This window comes from Chelon labrosus (genome assembly GCF_963514085.1).
Source record: "Chelon labrosus genome assembly, chromosome: 19".
Classification (NCBI taxonomy): Eukaryota; Metazoa; Chordata; class Actinopteri; order Mugiliformes; family Mugilidae; genus Chelon; species Chelon labrosus.
The window spans coordinates 21652777-21666219 of record NC_140352.1 but is presented as its reverse complement, the minus strand read 5'-3'; the positions used below and the strand labels follow the sequence as shown (position 1 = coordinate 21666219).

General features: G+C 43.4%; 1 protein-coding gene across 1 annotated transcript; it reads right to left on the bottom strand.

Moving 5' to 3' along the window:
• Positions 1–317: 317 nt before the first annotated feature.
• Positions 318–12941, bottom strand: hs3st3l (heparan sulfate (glucosamine) 3-O-sulfotransferase 3-like; the record flags this gene model as incomplete). Its single annotated transcript, XM_084568070.1, has 3 exons — positions 12359–12941; positions 1546–1775; positions 318–706 (listed from the first exon to the last, which is right to left on the bottom strand). The coding sequence occupies exons 1-3, from the start codon at positions 12856–12858 to the stop codon at positions 318–320; spliced, it is 1119 nt and encodes a 372-aa protein (XP_084424196.1). The 5' UTR covers positions 12859–12941.
• Positions 12942–13443: the final 502 nt, after the last annotated feature.

Here is a 13443-nt window from a genome sequence, read left to right as displayed (position 1 = left end):
ACCTATAGCAAACCACTGTCTCGTGACCGCCTTTCCACAGAAATGCTTTATTGACCAACTGGACTGAACATCTATGGTATACAATATGAAATGACACGGCTGCCTTAACAAGATGATTGACTGGTAGAGTTGAATGAACGTGACACAGTTTTCATTATCAAGTCTGTGAGATGCCGCTCTGCCGGTCAGAAGCAGATAATTGGCTCTCTTTTCTGCACTCTGAGTTGTTGCGTCTGTCTCGATCAGACGGCAGATTCGCACAGGCTTCCACCCGTGGCAGTGCCAACAAAAGTGTCTAGTCCCAGACAGTCGGAGGGTCACTGCCATCCAAAGTCCTGTCCCGCCATCTGATAGAAGCGCTGGTTATGTGGCTTGTAGAAGTCCCTCAGCTTCTGCATCACCTCTGGGTCGATGGAGGCGTGCGTCCTCCCTTTGGTCTTGCCCAGGCAGTGGGGTTTGCTGCTGCCCTCCGGCTTCTTCAGGCAGGGGAAGCCTTTTGTTTTGTTGAAGTAGAAGTGCTTGTCTGTGACTATCCTCTGGAGGCCCAGAAAGTCTTGGACTTTGCCCAGTTCGCCGGCCGGGTCTGAGATGAGCCTCTCCCCGCTGACCAGATGGATCTGAGTCCTGGGGAACCAGGCCAGCCAACGCTCCATGTGCTGGGCATACATGCCTATCCACAGTGGGCTCCACAGAGAGTCAATCTGACCTGGAGACGGGAGATACAGAAAGGTTTGTGATTTGTCAAAATCTTTATTGCATCCTTGTGAGTTCTCATTCACTTTACTGTCCACTGGTGCACGAATGATTCGTCCTGCAGTTACTCCTAGGTCTCTGCCAAAGGGCCAAGACATTATGACCACTAAAAGATGAATACCACTGATTGCTTCACTGCATGACAAGGGCTGGTTGGGGAACAATAAGGTCTGGTAGTTATGGCTGTGTTGGAGCAGTTTGGAAATGGCAATGGTCACCTACCAAAAGCAGGCACATTCATAGGTCTTGCAGAGCTGAGCTTTTCTGGCTGCTCATGAAGTATGCATAAAGAAGCAGATTAGGCAGGAGTGTTTGTAATATTCTGGCTCGTCACATCAGAATATATATTTTTTGTATATCCGCATGCCTGCGAGGCTGTCAAAAGGTACATTAGGGAATGTTTCCCTCTGCTTTCAGTTTTTGTGCAAAGCAAATTCAACCTACCCCTTTAATGTTTTCGCTGCGCTGATCTGCATTATAATTTCTGTATTATTGCCTCTGTTTGACATAGAAGGCATTTACGTTTACCTCCCTATTTAGCATTTATATGGGGCATATAAACATTTAATAACTTGCTTTTAAGGCACTATAATGTACCAGTTAGCATATTTTTACTGATGTAGGTGTCAACTCTTAGGCAGTGGTAGTTGCTGTACGATAATGAATATTAAAACACAGCTGTAATAATATAAGTCAAATAAATATCTACATATAAATTACAGCAAACATTAGAAAGAAGGAATCATGACTGTTGACAAATGCTGCCTTCAATGCACCAGGGTCATAGTGTACCTGTGGTGCGGTTCTTGAAGGCCAGGCTCTCAAAGGGAGGGATGTCGGGGGTCTTGGAGATGATCTGAGTGTAGTCAGATATGGCTCGGGTCACGGGGTCACGGACGACCACAATCAGCTTCACGTCCTGAGACATGGCGTGGACTCGTGCTGGCGTTTCCACGGTAACGAAGTAACGAGGAGTCTTCTCCATGACAATCTGGCCGTCCAGGGCTTTGGGCATCATACTCCTGGAAGCACATGTAGATCGACAAGATCATTTATAGAATGAGAGGCTGATGGCAGCATTAAACATATGTAGAAAAAATATTTAATTATAAGGCAGTTGTCCATTCTACATACAGTAGTTCAAAACAGCCAAAATTGACATATCACAGCCATATATTTATCATCATGTCAGAACCAGGAACTTTTAAGTGTCCAGCTCCTGTTGTCCTAATAAAGGACCAGGAAAGGAACTTTATTTTACTCAGGATCTAAATCTTAAAATCCTAAATAAAATTCTCATAGAAGAACAGGTGCAAATTTTTAAAGGACTTCACTGCGATGTATACCCCAGTTTAGCATAAAGACTAACAGAAAACTAAAACAGTTGCCTAACCACATGTCCATCTCTAATTGCCACGTTTTATCATGATCTTTCAGATTTTTATGCTAAGCTAAGCTAATCATGATGGTTACCACTTGTTTTTTAACAAACATACTGTAGGCCGATATAAGAAAGGTGTCAATTTCCTTCAAACTCTTGCCAACAAAATGAATCCATGTTTCCCGAAAGGATGAAAAATTAGCTATTAGCTTAGCTTTGCAACTATGGGTGCATGCAGGGTTTAAACTAAACAGGGTTATGGATATATATGGATATTTTCCTGAAATACTGGGTAAACATTGACGTTACCCCATCATGCTGTCTCCTACAGTGGCCACAAGCACACAGACTCATACAACCATATACTCCATCAGAGTGTCCATGCAGTAAATCTCCAGTGATCCAGTCTAGCAGGCAGGCGACGGCAACGCTGCATAAACACACAAGTCTTTCCTTGAATGTGTCTTGCTCTGCTCACCTCTACCTCCTCGACAGAAGCCCAACAGATGGGACTCATTTAGAGATAAATGACTCCAGAGGCCCCACAGCACCGGCTGGGGGACTCTGAGACATCTGCCAACACACCTGCCACACACACACCTGACTGACTGACTGACTGACTGACTGACCAAACACACACAGCCTCAGCAGCGTTGCCGTTCAAAGCCATGAATCAGCATTACAGCGAGTTGAAGATGCAGCTTAAAGACTCAACTGCATATTGTCAATATTATATTTTATTCAAAGACTTTTAGATGTTATCTTCTTCTGTTCTAGGCACAGTGCTAATAGAAATTGCTAATAGAAAGCACATGTTTTTCAGGATGAAATGAAATTCATGTGTAAATAGTAATCAGTGGTTGTCTAAAATTGCTTTATAAACTATACAAAATGTGACAAAATGGACATGATTTGTTGTAATGGTCAAATAAAACCATCTGAATACTGTACATCCAAATAGCAGATATAGCATGTCCAGAATATAACTTTAAATCTACTAAAAATAAAATCTATACAAGATTACAGGGTCAGTCAATTGTGTATTAAAATTCTTTGGGGGTTTTATTCATGTCCACTTATGAATATCCCATAATTCCAGTATTTGCATTCCTTGTAGCACTATATGGATTTGTCTAAAATGAGACAGTTTAATCAGCCAAATCCTCTTACATATATTACCTCCTTAATATAATACTGCATTTAACAATGGATTTGCCAAACATTAAATCTGCTTTAACATTTTTTTTTAAAGTCCTCTATTAACTTCCTTTTGTCTCTATTTTTGGTCTCCACCACCCCTGAGAAAAATAACTTGAAACAATAACTAAATAGCAATTCCACTGTGGTCACTATCCAGCTGCTGACTTTGCGATTATGCTGTTTGGTGATGAGCGGGTTATGCACAGTGAGGTTTTTTTTTTTATTGAAAAACATCTGTGTATTGCAGCTGGAAAGGTTGACGAGAGCGGTGAGACAGAACCAAAAACTGTAAAACAGGAGCTTGTAAAACCGATATCATGTGCTGAAAGATGCTCAGCCCAGTTTGATGAGAATTCTCCATGGATTTGTGAACACTTTTTACATTACACACAGCCATTTGATCCATTGTGAATATAAAAGTATTTATTACTGCAGCTTTAATCTGTTCACTGCTGCTATCCGAGAATCACATACGGATCCTGGTTTTGAATTTGGCGTGCACTTATTTTTTTACGTCTCTTATTTAATGCTATTTTAGGAATGTACCACAAAGGAGAAATTTAAAAAAAAAAATGTTCCCAAGAAGTTTTAAATGAGACGTTAATAAAAGAAGGACAGAGAGAGAGAGAGTGGGAGACCAGAGGGAACAAACGCACACAAGTGATAAAAGCGAGGGGCAGGATGCTCTCACTGTCCTTTGGTATTGGCTCAGGTTTCAGATGTGCCTGCAACACGACCTCCTGTCAATACATCCACAATAAATCCCCCACCATCCGAACGGGGCCCCGCGCTTTCACGAACCTGACAAACACACACACACACACACGCACGGTGATTTCATTTGATCTGATCAGTGTGAGGCAGTGCTCGCCACCACTTAGCCTGAAGACTTCCCTTTTAACTCCAGTACCCTGAGCAGGAGGAGCCACGCAGTCTGTTACACACAAACACGCGGGCGCGGAAGCACGTGCGCAAGGCCACACACACACACACACGTACAAACGCGCGCGTAAAAACGCATACGTACGCTCATTATTCACTCATTAGACAAGCATTTGCTATCATGCTGCTAGTCTCCCAGTGGACCCATTTCTCACAGTCAAATACACATTTAAAGAAAAGAATCACACACGCATATGCACACAAACACTGTGAAGATGTAAGAGGTGGGTGTGGTGGATTTTTTTTTTTTTTTTTTTTACCAGACGCTTTAAAGAAGTGTGTGTGTATCTAAGAACATTTGCTGTTTTAAACGAAAGGGGTGGGTGACTGATGAAGGAATGATGGGAGGGATACAAACAGTGCCTCCATTAGCAATCTGTCTGTGAATAGCCTCCGAGGCCAAGAGCCCCATACCATTACCTAAGCACAAAGAGCTAATTACCGCCCCTAAGAGCACCATCAAAAGAAAAGATCTTTTATAAATATGCTTCTTTTATGAGGTTAGCACAGACACTCTAATTGACAGACAAAAAGGCTGTTAGTTTTTCTGATAACTAAATATGGCATACTTTTGGCATAGAAAACTCCCATGTGCTGCGTCTGTAGCTTCACTTTCATTTTATGCCTTTTCTCAGAATCAGAAACATGTGCCATTGGTTGAGTTTCGCTGCAGCTGCCACAGTAAGCACAGACAAAAAATGTAATTTGGTTAGATGAACAAAATATTTTCAGCACAATGAGCCATGAGCAGTTTTATTTTTGTCATCTCGACTACATAGCTTATCCGTCCCTGTAGTGTCATATTTTGGTCGTTCATCTCTAGAACGTCTTCTACCCAGAATATGAAGTGTAGTGTACTTTATACCTTGTAACCGCAAGTCACTTCACGACCATGTTAATGGATGGACATGAGCTTAACTGAAAAGTATGCCTGAAATAAATTGTTACCACATGTTTTCTTTTAAATGTTTGATTAATAATTTGTTGTCAGTGAAAGACTGTGTGCAATCATGATTGACAGGTCTGATTTTGATTTTTTTGGTGAGTTAAGTTTGTGTTTTGAATGTTGTGACTAGCGAGCTAACGCCAAAGTTAGCTGAGCATAAATTCCGGCCTTGGCGCCTCCTGCCATTTGTTAGTCTAGGTCAGTCTTGGTTAATATTGGATGTGGCGGCCAATCACCATCCAGCCTGCATCCAAGAATTGACCAATCAGGTGCCTAGGTGCTTTGTGACAATGGACTGCTGGGAAATGCAACTCCAAAGCTACACCATGTCGTTACCCGATGGTCACTACGTCACTTCGCATCTGAACAACATCTTTAAAAGTAAGTAAATGAAATGTGTATAACATATTTATATATATATTCATTTGTGCGCTGAAACCTTGCTTTGAGCTCCTGGCTTAGCTTAGCAATATTAACGACTAGCAACTACTAGCTACTTGTAGTCGTTAGGGGATGAGACTCTTAATGCCAGCTTTGTGGGTTTGAGTCACACATTGGGCAAAGGTGCATTTTGGAAGGAGCTCTACTTTGGAACAGGACACTGCTCCATGTGTGAGGTGACTTGAGCAAATCCCCTCAAACTGTTCCCCAGGCATTTTCCGTAACTAACCCCAACTGCTAAGGGTGTAAGGGGAGAGCATTGACCTCTGGCGAGTTAGAGCAAAACATTGGCAGGTGAATAGAACTGACTGGAGACTAAAGAGGAAATCAACCCAAAAAAAACAAAAAAAAAAAAACAGAATTAATTGGCAGTTTAAAATCCCTGTTTTAGCAACATACTTATACTGCTCATTTAGTATTGAGTGCAAGATCAAACATCCAGTATGTTGAACACAGGGATTATCCAGCAGCTTATAATAAGCCTCTGTTTGCCTTTGAGGAACCTCTCTTTTGTCAGCCATTTTCCAATATTTCAGCACACCTCCCTGGTGAATTACCTCAGGCCAGCCAAGGCCACTGGCTATTGATCCTATGGGGGCTCAGGCTAACTACGTATGGGTGGGTGTGGATGGTGTACAGCCAGGAGCAGTGGGGATTACGTGTGTCAGCAGTGTGTTATGAAGGGTAGTTGGTTTAAATGCGAAGGGACGGACTGGGAATGGTAATACAGCACTGGGTCTCAGCTGGGGCTGAGAGTGGCAGGTGGAGACTGGGGGAGCCAGGACCCTCTGGATCCCCATCAGTAGCATGCTGTGTCAGGTGATGTGTGTTGTTTCTTGTGTGTGTGTGAAGCAATTGCGGCGTTCATCACATGTACCTCGGGAAAATATGCAGTCTGGGGGATTTGAGGGTGTGCATGATCAAAGATGTAAAACCTGGTCTATCTTTGAGGTTTGATCCAAGAAGGAAACAATAGCCAATCAAGAAGCGTCAGTATATGGACTGTGTTCATTATACACACCTGACTGCCCATATATGCATCAAATATGAGTTCTGGGTGCGTATTTGTGTTTGTATGTATGCATGGTTGTGTTATTGGGGGACTACTCATCCATTTCCTCTGAATGGGGGACCATTAAGGGATCGGTCCATTGTGACTGTGCCCTGTCCACTTCCAGGAGACATCCATCATAGAGGGGCCCCAGAACCCCCGCCTTTGCTTTCCAAGCCCCGGGGGAGAACCATAATGAGGGCCAGATCGCCCCACCCGTCTGGGCCTTATGGTGATCTCCTCCAGTACAGTACAGGGAACAGGACAGACCACACCTGAACCCCAGTTACAAACAAACCCCAATGCAGCTGCCAAAATCAAACTGGTTCTATAGCTTTAATTACTTCACACATAGGCGCAAAGGTTCCCAGCACAAAAAATACCAAAAATGTAAAATATGAACAAACATGGTCAACAAATCTGGTTCATCACGAAATCTGTCTCTCATGTTCGTCGCTAATTCCCGCCCACTGAATCCTGCTGAACATCAAATGTTTTGGCAGCCATTCTTCTGCGATTTGCATGGCAATTATATTCCATTGTACCAGCACAAAAACACAAGTAGCACCATGTGCTGTGTCATTGCAGGACAAAGCCACGGATGTATGGGTATGAATTTAAAAGCCTCCCTTAACGAGTTCAATATGAATTGCAAATGAACCGGTGCCATCGGAGCGGCTGACTCTGTAAAGAGAGTCATTTTGGCTCTAAGCTCTTGTCAGTGTCTGTCCTGAGAGGAATGATGTCTCAAAATGAATTCAAACGAATTAAAGCTCCAAGAGACAGACTAGGAAACCTTTCCGATGCCTTTGACAAAGCAACTTTTTCATGACGTTATCCATACACGCTGAAAGTTTGGGAATTTATTTCTACATGCCTATGATATATGAGTTTGGTAGCTTGGCAATACTCCTCTTACCAGCTGATTAAATCATTTGCTAAGACTCTGTAGAGTGGTACTTAAGGGTACGGAGGCTTGGACCACATCTAAAAAGAGGTATAAATAGTTCAAAGCAACACACACCACTAGGAGGTGGTAGAAAACTAGCCAGCTAGCTAAACCGGACCAACTTCCTCGTCTATATATTTTTTTTCAGTGGCAGAAAGTCGATCTGGAACCACTCTGATGAGAATTCAATATGATCCACCTGCCCTATCAAATCGTCCTTCTGCTGTGATGGACAGAAGAGTAACAGCGAGGAAGTCAAACTCGTTACCTGTGTGTCGTTGGGTTGGGTCTGCTGTCTTTGAAGGATGAACCATTAACATTTGTCGAGAATGTCTTAATTGTGTAACGTCACATCATTGCTCTCACTGGTTAATGGACTATCCAATGGTATGCAGTGGTATTTTTTTTTTCTCTGTCCCATAATGAAATCTAAATAGTGTCTCGCCAGAGTCTTATTGTGATAACAATTGAGTCTGGCTACATCAGGCTAGAAGAAAACAGCAGCTGCATGACTCCCAAGCTAATGAGGAGCCCTTGGCTAATGCTTTTAGCAAATGCCTTTGCAACAAAGACGAAGGTGAAATGAATATTAAATTCAAAGACTTAGGCAGGACAATAACTTAATTCATTGCTTATTTGTCATACTTATTCGTCATTAATGCTTTACATTAGCATACAGTATGACAGCAATCTACACATCGGCCGCAAGTCATCGTCCAATCTTGAAGCTCTTTCTTGCTTCTTTTGAAATGGGTTGCATTCGCTATGATTTTTTAATAATTTATTCATTTTTTGGTGACTTCTTGGAAATAACTGACAATGCAACCTCTCAGGTTAAAGCTGTGCCAGTAATTCAGAGTCAATAATGTATTGATAAATCTCGCCGTGCCTCAAGAACAAAATACAACCAGCCTGGCTGTCTGGAGGACAAAACGGTCTCCTGACTGTGACAGAACCTTCACACACACAAACACACACAGCTCTGATGACTGTCCCCCGGGTTGAAGCAAAGGTCAGCGGAGATGTGTGAGGTTGTGGTAACACTGACTTCACCTTTAACCTCCAGCTCGCCAGCGCCTTATCTCCCTTTTCTTTCTCCCTCCATTTTATCTTTCTCCTTTTTTTTCCCTCCATTCACCTGTCATGCTGTCTTTCAGCAAGAACCCATCACGAGTGAGATGTGAATTTCCAGCTGAGCAATTTTAATGGATTCCTCCAGAGCTGTGCTGAGAAAAAAAAAAAAGCTGTGTGTAACATGACCCCTGTGTGCCTATGCGAGCGAGGGAGGGGTGGTTATGCCAGCGTAGGATAAAGCTTCCTGCTAATTGTAACAGAAGCCGAGCTGACCAGAGCTAACCGCTCTAATGCTGGAGTCAACCCAAGGTCAGGGCGAGGAGGTAGCACTATCGATCTCAGACTGCAGAGTAAGGAGGAAACTTCCAGTCCATCTTAGGGCTCATCGCTTCGCTCTTCCAGATCCAATCTCCGCTACAAATGCCATTAGTGGATCTTTGTCGGGGGCTCTGATCTCAATTGCCCTGCTGGGGCTAAATGTTATTTTACTCTTGAATAGAGGAAGAGTGATTCTGAGGAAGATACACTGTAACCCATCCTCTTTAATTTAAAGTGATAGGGTTTGAAAGGAAAAGCATCTACACGGAAATGTCATGTTGACTCTGTAAGCACTACAGCTGACCCCGCGTTTGAGGGACTGAAAGGACTGTGGGTTATTACAACCTGGATATTACCTTCATACTATTGGTCCTAATTTATATAAATAATATCTGCACTGTACTTACTAAACTCAATTCTGAAATCTGGGAATGGCCCCAAAAACGAAATAAATATAAAAAATACGAGCAGTCAGACAAACCCAAAGCTAAGCTAAAAGTCCAGCAACAAAATGATTCCCCAACTGGTCCCTTTTCAATATCCTTAATATTTTGTGAGACTCTTTGGGATACTATGAATCAAGGAATGAGTAAACATTTTTTTGGACACACAAAAAGTTAATAATGGAAAATACATTCTCTTTATAGTCTTGACAAAGTGGTTCTCATCATGATTCAAAGCTAACCCATGCAAAAATGTTAAGATAAGATAAATAAGGAAATTTTTGCAAGCAAACCACCTTTTATAAAATCCATTATTTAATGGTTTGAAGTCCAAATATTGAGTTTATTAGATTTATAACCACTTTTGAGGAACCCTGTTGACCTTAAAGCCAGCCTGAGTACTGGAATCAGTTCCTTGAGGACTTGTTATGCTCCTGCAAAGATCTGTCGGGCCAATCAAATCATCTTCGCGGGCTTTAAGACGTGATTGATGGAAGAGTAACAGTGATGTAGTCGTTCATCTTATCTGAGCGCAGTGGGGTTCAGTTTGTTTACAAAAATAAAAAAAAAGCTACGATTGTTCGTAGGACTATCCAGTTTTAGGATTATCCGTGCAGAGTTTTATCTTTTTCTCTGTAAAGGCTGAAACATGCCCCCATAATGAAATCCAGATGGCGTGTTATTGTTATCAGAATATGAGTCTGGTTACGAGCTTGTTGCAGTGACTTTCACATTTCTGTCTCACAAAACTTGACCTTGTTTTCTACTGTGTTGTAATTTCTTGAGTAGGGCTTCATAGAGACTCACTGCCGCACATCACTCACAAGTAATAATCAGATATTGCACATGAACATGTATACGCATAATTCAAGCCCACGTGAATATGTATTGTTTCTGTTAATCCCATATTTCATTATATGTTCCTGCTCTTTTGACGTATCGGTACTCGTGGAGCTGCTGTGTCAGTCTGAATTTCCCCATCAGGGGATCAATAAAGGTACATCTTATGTTACTCTGTCAAAACTACAGCCCCTTTAATGACAGCCCACATGGAGGTCTGCAGAGGTCAGTCGATAGAAACAACAGATTACGTTGCTAGCATTAGCTCAGCTAGCAGTTTGTAAAAGTGTCAGTTTAGTAATCTCCTTCTCTTTGTTGTAGCGCTATGAGAGATCTCAGCAATCACATCTGTGAATGTTCCTTTAACTGATGAAATGTAATTAACTGTTAATATATAAGCACACAGATATCTTTAAAGCTATTATCTTAATAAATATTTTAACAAATATAAGAATATTCCTAAATGCTCTTGTATTTCTACAGCGCTTTTCCACCTATTGGTACTCCAAGCATTTTACAGTCACAATGGCAAATCTATCCATTCACACACGCGCTTGGAAGCAACTCAAGGTTCAGCGTCTTGCTCAAGGACACATCATCAGGTTGTCCACTCACTGGTATCAAACTGCAAACCTTGTGGTTCATGAACAACTCGGCTCTACCTACTGAGCCACTTGTCCTTTCTCAGTCTGTGTGCTCTGGGTGTGTGCTGTTTGTTATGGACTGGTATGAACACATCATTAACTTCCAGAGTAAAGTGACCTGGAGTCAGAGGTCAATTGACTGAGCTGACAGTGATGTCAAGTAGCTCGACACGCAGCGAGCCCCATCTGGCCCGATGGGAAGATGTGACAGTCTGGCGTCACATATACATCACCTGGCGCGACACACATGCACGCATGCACGCACACACACAGCAGACGTGCTGGCAGACAGTAGAGTCCATGGTGGCTTTTCCAGTAAGTCCAGATTTTTGGAATTTCCTTGCTCTTTTTATACCCCACAGCTCTGACGAGGTGGTGTTTTTCTCTGTCTGTGCGTGTGGCTAGGGAGCAGATATTTATCCCATCACTTTATCTCTGTCATAGGTTAAATTGCTGCTGACATGCCAAACAGGCTCCCAGAGCTGAGCCAATGCCACCATTGAGCCCCAGTAATATACTGTAAGCTGGTTAACGGCACGCCACACAGTGCAGATTTGGATGCATCTTTAATCCGTCATATTTGGAGCGGTTCGTAGGTGGACGTACTTACAGAAGGCACAAATTAATAAATTAAGCAGAATAAAGAAACTCTGAGAGGATTGAATCAGAAATGTGCTCCCTCAACCTCATGCATGCGTGTGTGTTTGTTTGTGTGTGTGTGGTGTGTGTGTGTGTATATTCTGAGTATTTCCAAGTTTTCATAGAACAGGCCGAGAACAGAGCCACATGACAACAGTAACATCTGGCTCTGGCTCCAGAGATGATTACTCTGCCGGTCTGTGACAACTCATCCAATGAGGCCTCTCTGTCTCTCCATACTGTACACACACACACATGCACACACGCAAAGCAAGCACTGCAGGCGCACACGCGTGCACAGATCGGCATAGCCAGATGGCAAAGTCTCTTTGACTGTCACCTAAAGCTCGACGGAATAGCTGTGGATATGTTAGGGTATGCAAACAACACAGAGAGATTCGTTTCTTCAGGAGGAAGTTGGAGTCTCCTAATTGGCTCTCCGACGTATTCAATACACAAACTTCCTACTTGCAAGTTTATATTTGAATGATGAGAGGAGTCATCTCTAAGGAGAACTGAGAGGCAGTTTCTTAAAGTTAAAAACTGCCAAAGAATTCAGATTTTTTAAAAATATATATATTTGAAATGTTACAGTCACAGTAAAACATATTCTCATTTAAATACAGTCTGTGAAGTTTGTAAAATAAAAGAAAAGGCAAAAAGAAACCATTTCTGAGCACTCGGTTGCAAATTAAATGACTCTGATAAATTATATTGCTTGCGTAATCTGTGCGTACCTGTACCAGTCCAATCCCCGTGCGTAATGCCGGTCAAAGAAGTGCGGCTCGGACCCCAGGGCACGGATGTCCGGATGGAGCCGTAGAAACTCCAGCAGAGCCCTGGTGCCTCCCTTTTTAACCCCTATTATCAGAGCCTGGGGTAGCCGCCGAGTGGCTGTCCACTCTTTCCCCGAGCTGTTCGACTCCAGCCCGGGATGACCGCTGCCGAGCGCGCCTTCTCCAAACGCGGCGGCGCCCTCCTTGGCAGCGCCGGTTCCGTTCCTCTCGAACGGCCATCCCGACCCCGACACGAGGAATTCGCCCGCGTGGGACTTGGTGTCAGCGTTTTCTATCAAATCCGAATCGCAGCATCCAGTGAAGAGGTAGACCAGGGAGAAGCAGAGGATGCTCAGAGAGGACGCGATGGTGAGCCGGTGGAAGAGGCGCCGCAGGTCCGCGCTCGGATGCTGGTGGTGGTGGTGATGGTTGTAGTGGTGGTAGTGGTGAAAAGCCGCCATCCCTCAGAGATCCATGCAAGATAAGGGGCCATTCTACCACGAGTTCAGCTCACATCCTTGCGCCGTTAACATGCCGCTAACTCTTGGAAAGTCTCTGCTAGTGCGCTCCGCTGCTTCCCTCCTCCTTCATGCTGTGCGTCCCGAGCGCACTGAGCATCCCCACTCCGCCCCAAACCAACAGCTAACAGTGGAACAGGGTTTTGCGTGACATCAAGGATGTGCACCCACTTACTTGGCCACTCTGGCAACCCCGGGGGTAAAAACAAAGCTCTAATATCTGCACTGCTGCGAGAAATATGTCCCTGTTTTCACTCCACGGGAATACTCTGCGCATCTACACCACGACTCAGCCCACAGGGAAGCATCTCTCTCTCTCTCTCTCTCTCTCTCTCTTTCTCTCTCTCTCTCTCTCTCTCTCTCTCTCTCTCTTTCTCTCTCTCCTTAGATACCTTAGATTGGAGGCTCTGGCCTGAGGCACATTTAATTCCAATATTATTTATTGGGGGGACAAAATGGGTGGAGTGCTCAGACCACCTCACATGTGCCATTATCACTCCTCTAGTGTATGTGATTGACTGATTAAGA